Raw genomic sequence first — 22,240 nt, 5'->3', positions numbered from 1 at the left:
GGAACTCAAACTGTTGGCTAATTTAAATGATTTTTTATAAGATCTCTATGCTAAAAATTATACATTTAGCAATAAGAACATCATTTATCAACTTTTCCTAGAGTTACAGTTTTAAAACCAAGCCTGTGGTTCCTTTTGTATCAGTCCACTTGCCTGATGGGGGTGACGTGCGCGGTGTTTTCTCTCCTATCAGAATTTCCTCAGGGGTTCACAGATGGGAAGCAGACCAGTTTCTTTATCTTATTAATAGATTTAGATTTCTGTTATGTCAAGGTGCCAGTTAATGTCCTCAAAGATGACGTGCACAAAAATATCATAAACTGTGTCTCACTTTTGAGATGAAAAAGGGAGTCAAACTCAGACACCTTAGAATTCTGACTCATTTTCCAGATCAGAATTGGGTGAATTTGCCTCCCAAAGCAGGAACATAGGAATTCTTCTTCAATTAATTTTGTTCTATTCCTTTCCCCCTCTGATATGTCTTATGAGCTTATCCTTCCCTTCACTCCCACTGTTGTCAAGGTGAGAACTTGGCCTACCCTTGGCCCACCTTTGCAGAGAACTCCCTGTGCTCCTCAGGCTTGGCCTGTCTCAAGCTCAGAGTTCTGTTCTCCTCTTGTGTCCTTGGCCTTTACATTTCCTGGTTGCAAAACTTTTTATTTCACAGATGTTGAGCTGAAGGCTGCCAATGTACACACCATCCAGGACACTCAGATGCTACTGTAATTCTTTCGTAACAGGAGTGAGTTATTCTTACTGGGGTGAGGAAGAGACAAGGGAGGTGATTCATTTTCCTTGGACAGGCTTTCTTTCACTCTAATAACCACCCAACCCATGGGTGGAGGCTTGATCGATGGCTGCTTCCTTTTTTGTTGAGATCAAACATCAAATTAGTGGTCTGTCCATAGTTTGTGAAAAAGCAAACTGATAACAACTGTGTTCCCCAACCCCCTTCCCTACAATATTTTGAAACCACCTCCAAAACCCAGACAAGACTTCTCTCTCATCAAGTACCCAAAGCAGGTATATATTTCTAGAGGTAGCAGGGGCATCAGGACAATTTTTAGTAAGCCTGTTGTTTCTTCTAATTCCAGTACCTTCTTCTCTAACCCACACCAAAGCAGCTAACAATATTAAAACATCAGGAATGATTAAGCAAGCATATTAATGAATAATATTGATTTATTCATTGGCTGTTTTTTAATGGGTAGAAAAGGCTAATAAAGGCTCTACCCAAACCAAAAGAAAAACACAAGTCGTCTTCCTCAGCAGCAAAAATTGGAAATTTTGTGTATGTGTATGTGTTTTTGTTAGCTGGCAGATTTGTTCTAAGAAACTATTTGCAAAGCCTGGAAAAATGTGCTCCCTCTGTCCCTTAAAAGAACACACAAGTTGGTTCAATCAGTCATCTGTGTGACAATTCTGACTGGTGATCTTTTAAAACATGCAGCCCTGTCAAGATTTGGCATCAAAATGATATCTTTAAACTTGAGTTTTTGTTCTTTTACAAAACCAAATATTGAAATATATGCTTTCTTTTCATTTGGGGAGGCTTTCATTAAAATTTGTTGTTTTAGGGAGAAGAAAGGATATTTGCGGGAGGTACTTTTTAGCATTCTTTTATTACTTTTATTTGTCACAGCCTCTTTAAAAGGTGTTATTTAATTTGGTTCATAGAATCAAAATAGTACCCTCCAAATTATTTATTTACGTTTTTTAAAATTCTCAGTTTTTATGCTTAGTTGCAGGTTGGATTGACTCCAAAGAGGCTATCTTTGATATTAAGACTGTTGTTCTATGGGTAGTCATTATATTGTATTCCTTAGTCCAGGAGAATAACCTTGAGAATTAGTTAAAAGGAAGAAATTTTACAAGGTAAAGTCATTTTTAAAGGAAATTGTATGTTCAACTCTCACTGAATACCTGACATATAATTTTTAAATGTATTAATTATTTCTTGCTGTGTAACAAAAACTTTTGCAGCTTAGAACAGCTGCAACGATTACCTCACAGTTTCCGTGAGCTACCCAGGTGTGGCTTAGCTGGGTGCCTCTGACTCAAAAGGCCACAGTCAAGACGTCAGCCAAGGCTGTGATGACCCCAAGGGTCAACTAGAGGAGGATTTGCTTTCAAGCTCACTCACATGGTTGTTGACAAGATTCAGTTCCTTTTGGACTGTTGGGCTAAGGACCTTAGTTCCTTACTAGCTGTTGGCAAGAGGCCTCCTTAAATTCCTTGCTATATTAGTCTCTCCATAGGGAAGCTCATAACATGCTAGTTGGCTTCTTCAAAAGAAAAAAAGAAAGAGAAGGAGATTAGAAGTCAGAATCTTTTTAAATCCTATGAGTATTAGGAGGTGGGATCACTGGGAGACATCTTAGAAGCTGCAACCACAGTTCTTAACCAAGCTGTATAAATTTGGGGTGCTCCAGTCGTGTGAACTTGAAGGAGCATGGGGAGTTAGGAGAGTGAGTCGAGGAAGTGGGATTACATCTGTGGATGCTGAGGACAAGGCTCTCTACGGAAGGTTTAACAGTCAGCCTGGTATGTTTCTAGGTTGTCTGCAATATTTACTCCCTAATAGAAAAATAACTGCTTCTTGACAGATTCTCAGTGGTGAAAAGTGAACCTATACCTTCCCCTCACTAACCCATACTCCAAAGAAACAAATTTACAGTGCAGGGGGAATTTTTTTCACCTGTGTTAAAGCACATTTGCCAAGTTTTCTTAGATTCCAAGTAATAGAAGAAAACCCTAAACTGCACATACTAAGGAATAGGATCATTTATTCCCTTGCTCAGCACCCTAGCACCTTACCCGCCCCACTCCCTATAACACCCTATGTTCACCTCCCAAGTATCTATAAATGTATATGCATTTATAAAGCCTATATAAAGTCCTCTGAGGGAGCCGTGCCTGGTGTGGTTCAGTGGATTGACTGCCAGCCTGCGAACCAAAGGGTTGCCTGTTTGATTCCTAGTCAGGGCACGTGCCTGGGTTGCAGGCCAGGTCCCCAGCAGAGGATGCATGAGAGGCAACTACTCATTGATGTTTCTCTCCTTCTCTTTCTCTCCCCCTTCTCCTTTCTAAAAATAAATAAAATCTGAAAGAAAGAAAGAAAGAAAGACCCTTTAAAAATGAAAAATTAAAAAAAAAGTCCTCTGAGTGAAATGGAAAAGGTAGCTATGGAAAGGTAAGTTTTGCAGAATATCTAAACTGTGTATTGCTAAAGTAGTTCCAGTCTCTGCCCGTGTAGAATAAAATACATTCCTTTTACATATTTTCTAGTCACCAAAAAATCCAACTGAAAAAGGGTTCTAATAAAACAAATTCGATCTATTTAACAAATTCTGAGTCTTCCCTATGTGGGAATCACAAGGAATACCCAGATAGCTTAGGCCTTAAAACCACATCATGGGTTCCATGAAGATAGCTGGGAATTGGAAGAAAGGCAGTTATCCAGAGAACCTTTCAACTACTTTATTAGTGTCAAGTTTTTAAAAGTTTTAGAAATTGTGGTGTAAAAAAATTTGAGTTTGGGTACCTTCTCATCTCCCTTGCTTTGTCACTCTCCTTGACGCCCTAAGCATCCACATCTTCCCCAGATCAGTGCCTCATAATTAGTAATTACGTCATCCTCCTTTTATCCCCCTTCTCCACTCACACCTACAGTCCGTAAATCCATCCTCTGTGTAAGAAGGAAAGGAACTGAGTAGACTAATTCATACTGATGAGAGTGAGTGATATATAAAACACTTAATACATTATATCTGCAGTGTTTCAAAGGAATACTCAGTAACATGAATCTCTTAATTCATAAAATGTCAGTTCAAAAATGTATGGCTTAATTCATTTTTTCAATTACAATTTATATTCAACCAAGTATGGTTTTTTAAAAAGTGTCAAACAAAGTTAGAGATTTTTTTTTCTTAAATTAGTCAGTTTTCCCCAACAGGTTTCAAATATTTATGATTTTGTGATTATTTGCCATGGAAATCTAATCCAGATAAGGCCTAAGATTGTAAACAGCCCAACTTTCCTTTAGGATCTTTTGCTATTGAAAAGTAGTTGGGCCCTGGCTGGTGTGGCTCAGTGGACTGAGTGCAGGCCTGCAAGCGGAAAGATCACCAGTTTGATTCCCAGTCAGGGCACATGCCTGGGTTGTTGCCCAGCTGGGGGCATGTGAGAGGCAGCAGATCAATATATCTCTCACACTTTGACATTTCTTTCCCTCTCTTTCTCCCTTGCCCTCTCTCTCTTAAAAAAAAAAGTAAATTAATAAAATCTTTACAAAAATATTTTAAAAAATAAAAGTAGCTGGACTTTTCTTAAACAAGTGAGTTTTGAGGAGCGTTCAGGTGCTTTTACTTGTTTCTAAAAGGGAATATTTTCTTTGCCCCAGCTTATAAGGTGCTGCTTTTTTAAAAGGAGGAAAGCTAATTCTCCAAGCCCTTTCTTAAGAGGATTAATGGGAATTGATGTGATAGAAAAGGAACTCTGCAAATACAGGATAGGTGAGCTTTTAGTCCATGTTCAAAACAAATTATTAGTAGTAATAATAGCTGTTCAATATAAAGACACCATGTCTGGTGTTCAAATTGTTGTTCATCAGTTGAGAAAGAATGAATTGTTTTTCCCTTCAAAATCTTTTAAAGTGGTGCAAAAACAATATGAGAGTTTGCTGACCTCCTATTTGTTTTTCTCCCTCATTTTAGTGCATTTTTTTAAACCATAACATGACTATATATAGAGAGAATATTTAGTCATTTATTGTAGTGCTTCTAAACAATTTGGTAACATTTAGTCTCTGCCTACTTAATTGCATTTGCTTTTTGTAGGGGGCGGGGTAGAGCACCCCAGCGTTCAGAATACAGTACCAGCATTTATACAAAACATTGCAGCCTAGCCCACAGAGTACAGAGGTTACTACAGGGCAAGCTGTTGCTTGTGACTGCCCCCCACCCCCACCCCTGCCCCCCAGTTCCTCCTCCTAATCTTGTGTCATTTCCCAGGACAGGCAGCCTTGTGTGGACTCGGACTTGGGCCCTAGACAGGATTCGTGCTTCGTTTTTCTTGCTCTGATTTCTGAAGTTGGAATGTCCTCTTCACTCTACACATCAAGGGATTTCTTTTCGTTTCCAGTTTTCACTGATTCCTTTGTGGATTTGTGCTTTGATTTAACCTAAGGTATTAGAAATAAACACAAATTGTGGCGTTAGACGATGGACTGACAAGACAGGATAGGGCTACTGTTATATTTTTATAAACCTTCTCATTCTAAAAGGTGTCTGAGGCAGCTTATGCAGATTGTAAAAAGGCATAAAATTGCTGGGTGAAAGGAAAATAAGGAGAGGGAGATCAGCCTAAACCTGGATAAGGTTAATACTCAGAATATATCTTCAGGTCCTTGGCAATACCTTAAAAAGTCAGTTGCAAATTTGACTTGGAGCTTCCTATCAGCCAAGAAAGCAACAGGAAACACAACAAACTACAAGGTTCATATGTGTGCCAAATTAAAAACAAGCCAGGGATCAGTGCTTCTCAGGCTTCAACATACATTTGTATTGCCCATGGTGTTAAAAGGCAAGTTCTGGTTCAGCAGGTCAATGGTGCGTCCTAACTGACCCCCAGGCGCCACTGATACTAATGCAGCACCCCCAAGACCATTCTTTGAGTAACAGAGTCTTAGCTCATTGTAAGTGTGCATTTACAAGGTATGCCCCCACTTAAAATACATAGCCATATTTGGTTTGCAGGTATCCTAGGTAATTCCAGAATATACCAAATATGGAGCTCTAAGACTTCTAACTAATTTGCACTTGATGTATTTAAAACATTGAAACTTCTATCTAACACTGAGGGACAGTAATTATTCTCATCTTTTAATTTAACTGTGTCATTTCAAACCTTTTTTTTAAAAAAAAACACCTTTATTTTAAAAGAAAATAGTTTGGGGTAACTTTCTTTTGCCCCTGTAAACAATACAGTAAAAGACCGCATTATAATAATATTCTGGCGAATCTGATTGTCGACCAAAGATACTGTTTACTGTTGTTCTTAGAAACAACAGTGGTTATGGGCACTGTGTCTAGTGTGAGCCTCAGAGCAACCAGATTTGGATTACACTGTGCTAGCTGTGTCACCTCGGGCAAGTCATGCGTTCTCTCTGTACCTCGGTTCTATCGTCCACCTAATGGGGCTAATGGTAGAATCTGTTACAGGCACTACTAGCTACTATTAGAATAGTGCCTACCCATTGTGAGAATTAAATAATGTTGGCTATTTGTTGTCATTACATTTAAAGTAAATTTTCCTGGCAGTGAACGTGAATGATAAATACAACCACCTCCTCAGCTGCTCATTTTGCATAAGTACCTTAAAAGAATAGACTTAGATTTGCAATTTTCTTTGCAATCCTTGACTAAAACACACCAAATCAGTGTAAGATGTTGTTGATATTAAGAGGCATTTTAATTTTGTTCTGTTGGAATCTAAGTCTGCAGCCAACAAATTATTGGAGGGAGTAAGAGGCACCAACCTTTTCCCGGAGTTTTTTAATGAGGGTATCTCGTTTGTGCAGTTGATTTTGCTGCATTTTCACTTCAGCAAATAGTTCATCAATTCTTTGGTTCTGTCTTTGCACAGAGGGCTAGAGAAGGAGAGTTTTAAAACACAAGGTAAGGAAAAGAAATTACTTTAAATTTGCCAAAATAGGTAGGTGCGCTTTCTCTGTATAAAGCTGTGTTAGCAGTTGCAGCAACAGAACCAGGTACTGTTCAACCCTGTGCATGTTGCCTGTGGTCAGCTGAAAACCATCACTTGTGTCTCAAGCTACAAGAAAACTAATAAAATAGAAAAAAACAATTTCTTGGTATTTTATCCTTTCCCTCTCTGATATCTATATCCAAGAAAATTTTAAGGCCTCCCTAAACCCCAAAGCGCTGACCATGTCATTTAAAACATTAGGATGCACCCACTTCCTCATTTGTTATAATACTTTACATATAATTTTGTAACAGTCTGTAAAGTTGAAACAACAGTGGTTATCTGTAGGTGAAATTCAGTAGAGTTGTTTTTAATTAATTGTGAAAATGTTGGATTTGTTAATCATTTAATTTAAAATTCATTGATTTTGGTTTTGAGATTTTACCCTTTGGATTTTGGAGTTGATTAATTTTGGACATTTCAAATGTGTTCGTGGGGTCATAAAATGTCCATAGACCGTAGGCTTTGTGTTGGTCATCCCGAGAGAAACACAGTCGTGCTCACAACGCAGTCCCAGCTCTGAGTGGGAACTTGGCGAACACTTGCAAAGTTGTGACAAAATGCACTTTAGTGACTAGATGGACCTGGAGGAGTGTCCCCTCAGGAAGAGCATTTTGTCATCCTCTGAGGGGCTGTGAGGGTGGGGGGGGGGGAGAGGGCATATCCGAGAAAAAGAGAGACTGCAGCAGACAGATGGAGAGGCAGAGTAGACACAACACAGGTTAGAGACAGACAGGCAGACACGGAGAGACAGAGACAGAAGGAGATGGAAAGGTGGGGAGAGAAACCCAAGACATGGATGGATTTCCTAAGTAACACACAAGGGGAGACCCCGCAAACCCCAGAACTTATTTACAGAAACTCGTGTATTTATTCTTACATGTTTAAATTTTAGTCATCTTCCAGGTACTCTCCACTTGATGCAATATACCTATTGAGATATTTTTTCCACTGCTCAAAGCAGTTTTTGAACTTGTCATTTTGATGCCTTTTCATATTTCTGCCATTTTTTGTTTCTTCTATCCCATTCAGCAAAATATTTCCCTTTATAGACTTTTTTCATCCAGGGAAACAAAAAAAGTCGCTTGGGATGAGACTGGGTGACTAGGGAGGGTGGGGCACAGGGGTCATGCCGTTTTGGTAAAAAACTGTTAAATACTCAGTGCAGGGTAGGTAGGTGCTCTGGTAAATCACCCATCATAAAATGGGCAAATGCACTGAAAGAGTCCTCAAAAAATTCATGGAAGCTGAACCCAGCCTCTCACAACAGCACAGGCTGGTACACAGATACAGATGGAGTCCTAGAACACTCACCTAGCCGGGGAAGCCTGTACTACAAGGGGCCACCCTCCCAAAGATAATAACAGGCTTTTTTTTTTTGGTTCCCCCTTGTATATCAAGATCTTACAGTCCTGCAGAATGTTTAGAATTGTATTTTAAAGTTCACTCAGCTGTTTTACACAGTCCTGATAAGCAGATAATCCTCCTTTGTGTCATATTTTGTACTTTATAGCAAAGCACTTGTCAGGTATCATTGAATTGAAACTTAATCCCAATCTTTTTATTGCAGGCAAGGAAATTGACTTGTCCACCTTATATTTGTAGAGCATTTTGTAATATTTTAAAGGACTGTTCCACCCATTATCTGTTTGGTGAGGGCCACTGACCACAGCTCTCCATACAGCCCATCTTCTCTGGTATAACAGCAGCTTACATTGTGGGCATTACTGATATTCAGAAGACAGTGGAGATACCACAGGCCACAAAATCAGTGGTTTTTTAATTTTGTTTTTAAAGAGTACATATTTGATATTAGTACCTTGTTACAGCTTCTGTACTGAAATAAGAGAAAGAAAACCAAAATTAACACCAATTCCATTTCAAAATTAAATCTATTCTTTTCATTTCCTCATATCATCTTCTAGCCCTGACCCTTCATGCATATTCAGGTTTTGAATATTTACAGCCTTGTCATAGACAATATTTTATATTCTGAATTTTCACTCAACATGATGCAATAAGTACAAACCATTTAATTCACTCCAGTCTCACTTTCAAAGAGGGACATAAGAAACACCAAGGATTGTTTGACTTTGAACAACCAGTTAATCCTTTGGCTCTCGTTGGGAACCCCAAGGCTCTGTCAGTAAAATGTTCTCAGAGAATAGAAAGCTGCCTTTTTGCTTTATGACATGGCTGAGTGTTCTTCCACCCACTCCTTGGGAGTGAGTGACACAAATTTCTTTGATTCAAAACATGGTGTAGGTTGCCATTACCAGCAATGGAAGATAAATAAGCATTTGCATCACATGGGGTTAATCTGCACCACCTCTCTCCTTGACCAGGGTTTCTCATAGCAGAAGTAACTCCTGTCGTGATCTTACTTTGGGGTCTGTTTTGCAAGATAATGGTATTTCTATTTAAAATAGTAATAATAGTATTAAAAATATTTCATTTCCAATAAAGTAACAGTTGACTAAAATGATCATTGATGGTCTACTCACCATGATGTCGTCCATCACCTGTGTGAGAGAGAGCCCATCTGCCTTGAAGAGCACAGCATCCTCCATCTTCCGCTCCAGCAGTTCCAGCCTCTCACTGAATTTCTCTCTGTACTGTATCCCCGCCGCCAGCTGATGCTGGAGCTCAGTGACCAGCTGACAGAGGCCTTCATTCCTCTTGTCGAGCTGCTCAGCTCTCCTCTCCAGGTCTTCACCCTTTCTCTCCTGCTGGCTAACTTGAGTTAGAAGCTCAGCTAAAGAGGTGTTCAGAGTGTCCAGTTGTTTAACCAGGTGACCATTGTGATTTTTGTTGTAGCTCGCTTGCATCTTGAGCTCCATTCCAAGCTGTAGAAGCCCCTGGGAGAGAATATTGATGTCATCTTGGGAATGAGTGACAGGAGCATGGCATTCTCTTTGTTTCCTTGCACTGGATAAAGAATAGGCTAAACTGAGGAGGAACCAAACTGGTGCTTTTTGCATTATGGCTTTGAAAGATTTCAAGGTCCCTTGGGATAACCTGTTTTCAGCAAAGAAAATAGAAGACTATCCCAAGACAGTAAAGAACAGAAACAGTTTGGTCAACGACTTGATTTAAGAATGATTAAATCCCACCAGTTAACCTCTGACTTCCTGGAGTTGCTAAATCACAGCAGGATATAAATTAGTTAAGAGGCTTTTGCTGAATCAGTGGAAAGAATGTGGAGTTTCCAAAACAGCTTGTAAGCGAGAGAAGCCATCTGAAGTAGCCTGGGAAGAACATTGTTGATGAATACCAAATGTTCCATTCTATGCTGCGATGCATATGACTGAAGAAAACCATTTTTCTTGGGGGACAATGAGAGTGTACTAACTGCCTTGCATGACACTGGACCTATAGTTACTAAAGAAGCTTTCAAAATAATTTTGCTATACCAAGCAATTCCTGTTTTGGTTATGGGCTATCCTCTCAAATTCTTAGAGTTTTCTCTAGCTAATGTGAGACCTTAATTTACCACATATAAAATATATGAGCCTATTCATCAGTTTGTTAATAATTACTTTTGGCTGGTTTAGGCTCTGTGGATTATGGCCCACAAAGGCAGATATCTACCGTCCCAATAGAAAATATTATTTTTTTTTTATATTCATGTCTTTAAAAGCCTGCAGATCTAACAAAACATGTCACTTAGCATATTTGCCATTCAGAAATACATTGTTTCTTGGGAAATGCATCTTCCTAAAAAAGTGTTTAGGCAAAGTTATTTAACCTCCCTGGGAGTCAGTTTCCTAGCCTGCAGAAAGGATGTTGGACTAAATTCTCTCAACGTTTCCCTCAGCTCTGTACTTGGAGGAAAGTGTATTTAGTACCAGGAAGGACGCTGAATGCTGGTGACATTTTTTGAACTTGGGGTCAGCAGCCCTTTCAGAAGCAATGTGCAAAATTGTCGCCATTGTTGGGGGATGTGTGAAATGGGTAGCTGGTGCCCTGGCATTGGGCTGCAAGAGAGGAGTGCTGTGGCAGCTAACTTGCTTAACCAGTCTGGCAGGGCTACTGCTGTTGTGATTTACATGGTCCCTTTCATCTAGCTACTTCAAAGCATTTGTACCAACTCTGGCTCATTATTTCTTCAAGTGCAGCATAAAGAAAGGTTGATTAGTGGTGTCTTTTCAATTAATTCAAAGATGAAGAGCTATGTAGAATTAAATGGGATTCTTCCCAAAGTATACTACATTGTAGAAGGGCAAGAGATGTGTATATACAAAGTGTTTATCACAGCTTTATAATTTGTTTTAAATGAAATCATCTAAATGCTTATTTTGGAGACTAGTATAAATAATGGCACATTTATAATAGGAGATATCATGCAGCCATTAAAATAATGGTTATTAAAAATATTTGCTCTCACCCTGGCTGGTGCGGCTCAGTTGGTTGGAGTGTCATCCTGTAAGCTAGAAGGTCTGGGTTTGATTCCTGGTCTGGGTTTGATTCCTGGTCAGGGCACATGCCTAGGTTGCAGATTTGGTTCCCCAATTGGGGTGTGTATAAGACACAACTGATCAGTGTTTCTCTCTCACATCCATATTTCTTTCCCTTTTCCTCTCCCTCTCCCTCCATTTCCCTCTCTCTAAGATCAATAAGCATGCTCTTAGGTAAGGATTAAAAAAAAAGAATATTTACTCTTTACATAAGTGGCCTGAGATGACCTCTGAATGGTTTGCTATTCACTTGACCCAGAAAACCCCACAAAATCATACAAATCAAGAGGTTCAAATCTTTGTGTTCACTTTAAGAACACTTGTGAAACTGCCCAGGCCATCAAGGGTATGCATATCCAAAAAGTCACCAAGTATCTGAAAGATGTCACTTTGAAGAAGCAATGTGTGCTATTCCATCCATACAATGGAGTTGGTTAAGTGTGCCCAGGCCAAACAGTGGGGCTGGACATGGTGCCAATGGCCCAAAAAGTGTGCTGAATTTTTGCTGCACATGCTTAAAAATGCAGAGATTGATGCTGAAATTCAGGGTTAAGATGTGAATTCTCTTGTCATTGAGCATATTCAGGTGAACAAAGGTCCCAAGATGTGGTGCAGAATTTACAGAGCTCATGGACATATTAATCCATACATCTCTCCCTGCCACAATGAGTTGATCATACTGAACAAGAGCAGATCAATGAAATAGCAATTCTACTTCTAGGAATATATCCAAAGAAGCCCAAAGCACTGATCTGAAAGAATATATGCAGCCCTATGTTCATGCAGTATTATTTCCATTAGCCAGTATTTGGAAGCAGTCCAAGTGCCCATCAGTAGATGAGTGGATAAAAATGCTGTGGTGCATTTATTCCGTTGTACCACAATGGAATAAATTTTTTACTACTCAGCTGTAAAAAAAAAAAAAAAAAAAGGAGGAAATCTTACCTTTTGCAACAGCATGAATGGACCTGGAAAGTATCATCCTAAGTAAAATAAGCAGTCAAGGAAAGACAAATACCATATGATTTCATTTATACATGGAATCTAGTGAACAAAATACACTAACAAACAACACAGAAATGGAGTCACAGATACAGAGAACAGACTGACAGCTATCAGAGGGGAGGGTGTTGGGGGGCTAGACACAGACAACAGTATGATGATTACAAGAGGGAGGTTGTCTCTCACACATGCTCTGACTGGGGACCAAACCCACAACCCACGCATGTGCCCTGACTGGGAATTGAACCAGAGACCTTTCGCTTTGAGGAATGATACCCAACCAACTGAGCCACATGGGTGAGGGTGCCAGTTTATTTTTTCTTTTCTGTACTTGCCAAGTATTTGATTTTTTTAATGGGTACATATTATTTTTATAACCACATGTTACTTTCATCATCACATGTATTTATAGTGATCTTATCATTATAAAAGAGAGAGAGAGAATGTGTGTGAGTGGAATGAACCAATTAAATAGGATGATAGGGAAGACCTCTTCAAGTACATAACATGTGGGCTAAAACCCAAGCAATGAGAAGGAATCAGCCACAGCAAACCAAGAGAAGCAATTCTAGTAGAAAGAGCAGAGGGCACAAAGTGAGAATAAATTCGGAATGTTTTAGGCCTTCAGAAAGGCCACTGTGGGAAAGTGATGAATGGTAAAATCAGAGAAATTGCCAAAGGCCAGATCATATAGGCCCATGATATGAAATTTGGGAAAGTGTTGTAGGACCTGGCATAATCTATTTTATACTTTTGCAAGATCCTTCTGACCAGTATGTAAGGAATAGATTGTAGGGGCAGGTGTAGAAATCAAAAGATGAGCTGGAAAATCTTTGCAATGGTCTGGGTGAGAAAGTAGGGTGGTTTGGACGAGGGTGTGTAGATTGAAGTGTGTAACTTATTAGCTTTATGGAAGAAGTAATCATCATTTAGCTATCATTTATTAAATTCTTACTCATTAATGCCAACCAAGTGTTAGGAGGTAGAGATACAGTTATTCACCTCACAGGAGCTTTGGAAAGGCTAAGTAATTTGTCCAAGGCCAGCTCTGTGGCTCCAATGCCAACACCCTTAACTGTTCCCTGACAGTGCTGCTTGGTAAACACTAGTGCTGCTGATGGAAGTGTTAGCAAATGAACAAGAGTTAGAGAGGGGTCTATAGCCCACATATACCCCCGCACCCAACAGCGAGCTGCCTTCTCTCACTACTTTATCCATGTCCACTCCTGATGGCATCTGAGGTCCCCCATACCTACCTGCATCAAGGTGGAGTCCCCTCAGTTTGACAGAAGGTGATTGTGAAGGTGTCACTGAGACAGTCAATTTGTAAAGTCCAAACAGCACTAAACTGGATCCTGCGCCCACTCTGTGGCTAACTCAGAGTAAACTGTCATATTACCTCTTGGGGCCTCAGTTTCTCATCTTTAAAATGTGGGACTTGGACTTGGTGCCTCCCATCTTGCATAGATTCTATGCTAGAATTCTATGCTAATAAAATAGAATTCTAGCATCTCCCAGAATTCTATGCTAATCCCTTCATTGTGTCACAGCCTGTCATCTGCTTTTCTTGGGAGGCCATCTACATGCCACTGATATTTGATACTCAGTGAGTATTCTGCCCATCATCTAAATTTAGTTCATTTCCTTTAATGAAATCATTTTCTTGCATTTATCTTCTTTTTCACTAGAATGTAGGAAGTGGTCAATGCTGCTGACTATTTATAGCAAGTTATGACCCTGTTAAAAAAGAACAACAGGACCACATAGTAGCTAGAAAGAGCTGGAAGTGAAGATCAGCAAGTGAGGGGAAATGTGGTGCCAGTCACTACCTGCCAGGGTCATGACATGCAAGAGGCAGGGTGGCCTAGACAAGTCATAGGATACAGCAACTCACATTTGTTCCCAACACTATGTCACCCCTATTCTGCCTCCATAGAGTTACCACTATACAGAAACTGTGCTCAAGTAAGATGTAGAAATGCTATTTATTTGCCTCCATGGCCTTTGAACTTGCACATGCAAAGAATAGCAGCTTCTGTGTGTTCTTGGCAGTTTTCGAGGATTTTTTTTTCTCCTTGAATACGTGAGAGCATTCATTATTGTGCAAGGTATTTCACTAGAGAATTCTTGTGCTTTAACTCTTCCTACCTTGATGTGGAATGTTCTTCTGTAGCTATAAAAGCTATTTCAGTTTTTTTCCCAAATGATTTCTGAGAATGTTAAACTTGTGAAATAGACCATGAAAGAATAAATCAATGAAATGTGTTCTGAGGTCAAAAACTTGGGGGAAAGGGCAGAGTCTCCCCTCCCCAAGAGATTCACAAGGCACATTCACCTGTTTATCTTGGTTTACACAGGCTTTTCCAGCAGCATTCCATCACCCACCTCTCCTTCTCTTCCCCACATGCTTGCTAATATTTTGCAGAGCTCTGAGGTTTTGTGGAACAGACTGAGCGATGCAGATTTGTGGTGTGTTTTCTGTTTGTGATGGAATTAACCTTAGCTTGATACCTGGTGTAAGACTAAAGTTTTTATAAGATTCAGTTAAATACATATCTTTGCTTTTAACAGTGATAAATTGCATGAACTATTTTACATAACAAAATTTTAAACTCACTCTAAAAGTTCATCTAGATTGGAATATGGAAAAAAAAAAAAAGACCTGATTCCTAGACCCTCTCATCTCGTATCTGCTTAGCTCATTAAAAATATTCACATTCATTTTTTTATTCATCAAAGATTTAGTTAACACCTACTATGTCCCAGGCACTAATCTAGCTGCTGGATATACATTAATGAATTAAACACATCAGATAAAAATTTCTATTCTCATACAGCTTACCTTTTAATGAAATATACTAGAAATAAAGCAAATACAGAGAAAAAAATATGCAACACTATACTGAGTCTGTAACTGTCCTGAAGTTGTTGAATAGATATATCATTCATATCATTATTTTATTATTATGTAGCTCATTTGAACTGTCATCTTAGATAAGAAAAGAAAGCTAAACCATTACAGAATGTCATGTCATTTAGAAAGTTGAAACTAGAGAGGAAGTGAAATGAGGCCATCATCTATTGCCATTAATTTTGTTTAAAATGGACTGGACCTTTTTTAAAAGCTCTTTTATCTGTGCATCAGATATATGATTGCCCCTAAGTAGGTGTACACACCCAAGACATTAAGACTCTTTCAGCTGCAACTGACACATTTTTATAGGTAACAAAACAAAGAACACTGTTGGTTATTATCAGATGACTGAAGCTGAGGAGGAAGCAGCCGCAGTATCTCACTTACTCCTCCAAAAAGAATTCATTCTGAAAGGAAAACCTCCTTCAGAAAAATCACCTCATGAGTGCAGGCTTTAGCATTCACTGGAGAACATGGTTAAAATAAGCTGTAGGCTTTATTCACTGGTTCTTCATCTTCTCTTTTCCAGAAACCTTCTCTATGTCTACCCACAGAGGCTGAACTTCGCTAACAAACTAGCATCTGCCCGGAACATTACGATAAAGATCCAGTTTATGTGTGGAGAGGATCCTAGCAGCGCTATGCCGGTAAAGAGGGAAATAAACATTTGCCACAGACCAAGGTGTCCTGAACTTCCCTTGTCAGTTCACACAGTCAGAATCCAGGCTCAAGAGTGCACTGAGTATGTCTGTTCAGCACAGCACTACTCAGCCTGTGCAGAGGCCTGTGTGGCTCATCCAGTATTGGTCCCAGCAGGCTGATGGGGAGACCGGGTCAGTCTCGATGAAAAGATTCTGTCCTAACTCATTCCATAAGGAGCTATTAAATTTGGAAATGCAGATTATATTAGAAGACTGAAAAATATCATCAAGTCCATGCCACCCTCACAGCACGAGCAGTAGAGAGATGGGCCTAGCACACTTGCCATGGTCACTGCACTTGCAGATGTGCGCAGCAGCAGCATCTGCCCACGCCCAGTCCATGCTGAGAGAAGAGTGTAAAGTACGCCTAAAAATAACACAGATGCGCCATCTCAACACCTTTTGGGACTGGATGTCCATCCTGAGGCAAAATATAAATCAAATCATACATATATAATGCAGTGTTCTCTAAGGAACCCAAAATGCCAGAATTTGTATTTTTTTTAACCATCTGCCACAAATGAAATTGATAGTTAGCTATTACGATTTTCTGTAAGTCATAGAATTCAATTATACCTTTCTCTTGAAATAATTTTTTTCATTCCTTCCATTCTTCAAATATCTCCTTTAAAAAAATCCTCCTAATATCTCACCTACCTTCCCAATGCAAGGTATTCTCTTGCAGTGGTGCTGGGAAAGAAATCCTAGAGGAAGACCCACCACCTCAATTCTCTCTGCTCTGGCTCACGGCAAATCCACCAGAGCTGCCAGGTACAGCTGGGCAGACCCTGAACGTGGCCCAGGTGCCCAGCCAGGGATGAGTTGGGGTCAAACTCCAGCCTGTTCTCTACTCACCAATCCCTGGACCCAACAAAGGGGTTATTGCATCCCTTTGCGATAGAAAAGGCCCTTTATTTCTTTCCCCAAAGGTGAGTCCACTTGTCAAATCATGTACTGCTAGGGCTGAATCAGTCCCAAGAGGTATCTTTTCTAAACAGCACAAACCTGTGGACGGTGAAAGTCCTGCTCACCCCAGTGACCAGGCCCATATCTCTGGAGGGAAACAAGCCACAACCAGGGATCTGTAACTGTGGACAAAACAGTACAACTTTGCCTGAAAATACAGACCTCTAGGCAGTGAGGCAGAGTGGACAGAGCACTGGTTTTCCAGTCTCACAAACCTGTCGCCCTCAGTCACTAATGTAGCCCCTTTGGGCCTCACTTTACCCTTTGTAGCCAGTTCTTTTGAATCCGTGTGCTTGGGCTAGTTGTAGACCTCAGCACTCTGAATTTACAAAACAGAGCTCTATGAGAACAGAGCATCCTATTGGGCTGATGATGGTTGATTTGATATATCCTAATATCACTGTTAATTTGGTCCTTTCTATATTGGTGTACAGGTTATCTTTGGAAAGTCTAGTGGGCCTGAATTTCTGCAGGAAGTGTACACAGCTGTCACATACCATAATAAGTAAGTATATTTTGGTTCTAAATACACGCCAAGATTGTTTTGTTGTCTGCTGGGTTTTCTGAATCCCATCCTGCTTCCTTCCAATGGTATTTATAATTCAGGTACTCAGGGACAGAGGAAATTCATGATTTTCTGTTGGAGATGCACAATTTTTGCCACTAAAACTGGGAGAAGAACACATCCTCGGGAACCTAATATTGTTTTGACTTTCCTGGAGCCTTCTCTTCTAGTATAATACAGAGGGGTCTTATGCTAGAGGGTCTTATGCTATAAAATAAAGAAATACACATCTTAATGGGCTTCGAAGTACTGGAGGGGGCCCAGAAACAAAATCCAGCCCTCCTGTTTCTGTCTCCTTGTCTTCTACACACCACTCTACTACACCTAGTTTGAGAACATTTAAGTTGCCCAAAGGGGAAATAGAACACTTGTTATTATGTGGGTAAATTGAGTTCCAAAATAATGTCTTAATTATTCTTCACATTTTACAGGTAGGGCAGGGCTCTGTACAGGGTCAGGCAGACTTGGGTTTGATCCTGGCCAGATAACTTGGGCCCATTTAAGTCTTAATCTGAGCCTGTGTTCCTGACTTGGGATGAGGAATAAATGAGTGATGTACATGAAGCCCTTGGTCAAGTAGCTGGGACTTCATAGTTTGGTAAAATCAGATTCCTTTTCCTCCAGCATCATTCATGTGTTTCTCCAAAATCCTTTGATGTGCCTGTCTTTGTTCTTGGGGTAGAGAGAGGAAGGGAGGTCACAGCAGGACACTGAACCTCATCCCCTTTTCAAGTTAAATTGCTGGATTTTTCCATTGTGTGGGGGAAATCCTCTCTACCCGAAAGTCTTTAGTTTCCAAGTGCTCTTATGTAAGGGAAATGTATCTAGTGGCATAAGTGCGGTCCCAAGGACCACACTTAAGAGCAGAATGATGTAAAATGAAAAGCAAAACACCAAAGCAGACAAATTCTGAAGAACAAAGAGTCTGCTGCACTATAGTTTATAGTCAGAAATCATTATTCTTGCTGAAAGTTATGTGTGTATAATGTGCTTTTGAAACAGGTCTCCTGACTTCTATGAAGAAGTGAAAATTAAGCTCCCTGCCAAGCTCACAGTAAATCACCACCTCCTGTTCACCTTCTATCATATCAGTTGTCAGCACAAGCAAGGAGCCTCCGTAGAAAGTCTCCTGGGATACTCAGTGAGTCATTTTCAACTTGCTGATTCACACTAAAGTTCTTGGTGCATCCAAGGTCCCTGCAGAGATAAACAACTAAATTCTATTCAATTGTTTTTTCCTGTCAGAAGTAACAGAATGTACCAAACTGGATTATAGCAAAAACCAGAGATGACTTGACTTAGCCAATGACAAATTTCAGAAACAGAAAGCTAGTAGGAGATAAATATTGAAAGAACACTCATTTATTTTTTTTTAGAAAAAACATTGCATATCTAGCATTTCCAGTGTTTTTATATGTGCTTCACATACAGGGTGGGCAAAAATAGGTTTATAGTTGTTCATATAGAAAATAATACAATACTTAATAAATAATAATATAGGAATAAACTCCGTATTTTACATACTCACAACTCTAAACCTACCCTTGCCAACCCCTGTATAGAACTAACTCTTCTCCAGGGAGCAAAAAAAATCATTTCTTTAAAAAAGATAAAACTTAACAACAAATAACATTGGCGCTGTTCAGACTCATGCAGACACAGGCTTTAAAGAAAAGCACTACTGCTCTGGCTCTGAAACAGTAAATCACTGGTGTTAAGATCTCAGGAAACCTCGGATCATTTAAAATGCAAAGAACTTGACAGAAATTACTGCCAAAAAGAGTCCTGGTCAATATCTAATCATCGTTTAGTTGCATTTGATTATTGTGAGCTAGATAAATTGCCAGAATTATATGTAGTAATAAATTCCACTTTATTCTTTACATCATCTGTTTCAGTGGCTGCCAATTCTCTTAAATGAACGTCTTCAAACTGGATCCTACTGTCTCCCAGTTGCCCTGGAAAAGCTGCCACCCAACTACTCCATGCATTCTGCAGAGGTAACCAGCAAGCTATCCATCAGCTGTTTCTTGTCCAGCCATGGTCTAGGACCACCTCCCCAGATCCACTTCCCAGTCCCTTAAACAGGATTGAGGATGCTCATCATGTTTTGGGGAACGGGCGTCTGTCAGCATATGGTATTTTCTGAGAACACATGGTTCTGCTGGGATGGGAAAAATAACTGGCTCTGGAAACTCACTTATTTAGAAATCACCAATTCAGAATGTTTAGTAAATTCAGGGCCTGTGTCAGAGGCAGCAGTACCTTGCATTATCTGCAAAAAAGGGGTTCACAGAATAGTGTGTTATGAAAGGGCAAATAGAGCCTACTTGTGCTAACAGCTACTCTCAGCATGGACCCTTAGAAAAGGTTCCCAGACTAGATTCCACCTGTTTCTCCTCTGGGTCAATTTTCAGATGGATAGTGGGGTTTTCATTCCTTTGCCAGTGCCAATGGTGTTCCCCGCACTGCCTCTTGCCCACCCACTCTGCTGCAGTGTAGCCATTGAAAAGGAACCCTTGAACTCTCCATTCTGGCCACACCAGCACCAGTTCTCGTGTTCTCAGTCTGGTTGGCGTAGGTTTATTTCTTTTTTCTTTTTTATTGTATTTGGTTGATTTCAGTTGGCATTATTTTGAAGAAAATCCCAGACATTGTAGCATTTCATTTATACATATTTTAGTATATATCTCCAAAGATAAGGGCTATTTGTTTAACCATCACAATATCATTGTTACACATTAAAAATGAATAAGTCCTTAATATCTTCAAATATCCAATGATCAAATTTGCAATTATCTCATCAATGTCATATTTTTATTTACAGTTGTTTGTTTGAATCAGGATCCAAAAAGGTCCATACACAGCTATTGTTTGACTTGTCTTTTAAGGGTCTTTTAATCTATACAGATTCCCCTTCATCTCTTTTGTGTTTTTCTTTTGTAATTTTCAAGTTGGAGAATTTCCCAGGACTTTTATTTAGTCCCAACCTTAGCAGTCAACTTTTTTCCCCTACTCTGACTACTCATCTGTCATTCCCAGGCTGTTCCATTTTTCTCTTATCTCCCTTTTTCTCTGGAGAGAGAAGCTTTCATTGCCCTGGGCACTGTCACGTGCCTGGCTTTAGACCAAAATTGCTCTCCTCAGAACCACCTGAGTATGTTCACAGACATTCCCTGATTACGCTTTATGATTTGGACACATAGTCCCTTCTGATGCCCTCAAAACCACCTTTCCATCATGTGTAATCTAATTGCCTAGAACCCTCAATTACCTCCTTAATACCGCAGAACAACCCTGGGTTTTAAAGACAAGTTTTGGTCCAAAATCCAGATTCTGCCACTCCTGAGTTGTGTGAACATGGATGAGTCCCTTCCCTTCTCTGCATCTCAAAGTGAAACTAGCCCATACCTGCCCATAAGGCTGCGATGAATTAAATGAAATGATGCATATCAAGCATCAAGCTCTCTGCTTGAGTAATTACTATTTCCTTTTTCATTCTTGCTATCTAAGCTATCTTTGTAGATATACCCTCAGCCCCTCCTTACATCTGTTAGACCTATACCGCCTAGTAGAGTTGGCATTAATCACATGTGGCTACTCCAAACTGGGATGTGCTTAAGTATAAAATACAAACCCAGTTTCAAAGGCCTAGTAGGAAAAAAAGAATGTAAAGTATCTTATTCATAATTTTTATATTGATTTCATATCAAAACAATCATCTTTAGGCTATATTGGGTTAAATGAAATGTAGTATTAAAATTGCTATCACATATTCCTTTTTAATTTTTTAATGTGGCTACTAGAAAATTTTAAGTGACATATATATGTCTCACAATACATTGTTTAGTGGACCGTGCTGCATAAGATCATAGATGGCAGACTCCAGTGTCTCCAGGAGCTGGACTCATTAATGAGTGCCATCCCTGGCTGGTGTGGCTCAGTGGATTGAGCACCAGCCTGCAAACCAAAGGGTCACTGGTTCGATTCCCAGTCAGGGCCCATGCCTGGGTTGTGGGCCAGGTTCCCAGTAATGGAGTACATGAGAGGAAACCACCCATTGATATTTCTCTCCCTTTCTCCCTCCCTTCCCCTCTCTCTAAAAAATAAATAAAGTCTTAAAAAAAAATAATAAGTGCCAGATCCTGGTGGAATTTGTTCATGCTAGAGATTGCCCACTGAAGGTCACAGCTGCTCCTCCACTCCACAGATCAGTGCCGTTCTGGGATGCAAGCCCAATGTCTTCATATCTTCTAGTTCTCAAAAGAAGTTGGACAAATAGGCTTTCATGTGAAATTTTCTGACTTTAAATGTTGGCAACTAATTCAAAGAAGTTTGTAACACTGAGCCAAACAGAACTTGTCTGTGGGCTGGATCCAGCTTTGACCCCAGTTTGTGACACTCACATATTCCCACAAGTACCCACCCCATCCACACATCTGACCCTTGCAAACACAGCATGCTTCCTTCCATTATAATGCAAGAGATGCAAAATCCACTCTCACATGGCTGTAGCAAGCTAGGCCCTCCTCACCCACTGCTGTCTGATATCTCTACAAGAAGATAATTCCATGGGAATTTAGGGCAAGTAACGGCCTCTTCAGATTATAGAGCCATTGATACATAAATGGTATAAAACAGTCACTTAACTAATTAAAGCAGGAGCCTAGCAGGACTGCTTCTTGGAAACATTTTGTTAAAAGGGAATATAATTGCAGGCACCCAGAAACATTAAAATTGTATGTCATGTAAAGATACTTTACACTTTGCCTGACTTTCCTGACTAATGAGGAAATCGCCTACATATTACATTATTTTAATTCCTAACATAATGATTTATCAGTGCTGGATGGGAGCTTACCGACAGATC

General features: G+C 39.8%; 2 protein-coding genes across 3 annotated transcripts in view; one reads left to right on the top strand and one right to left on the bottom strand.

Moving 5' to 3' along the window:
* The window catches only part of DOCK8 (dedicator of cytokinesis 8), a 219,086-nt gene that overhangs the window by 119,285 nt on the left and 77,561 nt on the right, over positions 1-22,240 (top strand). For both annotated transcript variants that reach the window (XM_028508388.2, XM_036021718.1), the window contains 4 exons: positions 15,668-15,785; positions 17,240-17,310; positions 18,373-18,511; positions 19,269-19,370. In XM_028508388.2, coding sequence (XP_028364189.2) covers positions 15,668-15,785; positions 17,240-17,310; positions 18,373-18,511; positions 19,269-19,370 — 430 coding nt within the window. The remainder of the gene's footprint in view (positions 1-15,667; positions 15,786-17,239; positions 17,311-18,372; positions 18,512-19,268; positions 19,371-22,240) is intronic.
* Positions 4,748-10,016, bottom strand: LOC118499693 (angiopoietin-related protein 3-like). The gene is made up of 3 exons (XM_036021719.1): positions 9,270-10,016; positions 6,539-6,649; positions 4,748-5,182 (listed from the first exon to the last, which is right to left on the bottom strand). Exons 1-3 carry the CDS (start codon positions 9,744-9,746, stop codon positions 5,111-5,113), a joined length of 660 nt encoding a protein of 219 aa, XP_035877612.1. The 5' UTR covers positions 9,747-10,016; the 3' UTR covers positions 4,748-5,110.

Source organism: Phyllostomus discolor, chromosome 3 (genome assembly GCF_004126475.2).
Source record: "Phyllostomus discolor isolate MPI-MPIP mPhyDis1 chromosome 3, mPhyDis1.pri.v3, whole genome shotgun sequence".
NCBI classification, from domain to species: Eukaryota; Metazoa; Chordata; class Mammalia; order Chiroptera; family Phyllostomidae; genus Phyllostomus; species Phyllostomus discolor.
The sequence above is the reverse complement of the archived record's forward strand: the minus strand, read 5'-3'. Positions and strand labels throughout refer to the sequence as shown.

Coding starts and splice junctions, on each gene's coding strand:
- LOC118499693 (XM_036021719.1), bottom strand. CDS start 9,746: ATGCAAAAAGCACCAGTTTGGTTCCTCCTCAGTTTAGCCTATTCTTTA. Junction 6,650..9,269: donor AGGTGATGGACGACATCATG/GTGAGTAGACCA, acceptor CTCCTTCTCTAG/CCCTCTGTGCAAAGACAGAA. Junction 5,183..6,538: donor TTAAAAAACTCCGGGAAAAG/GTTGGTGCCTCT, acceptor CTAATACCTTAG/GTTAAATCAAAGCACAAATC.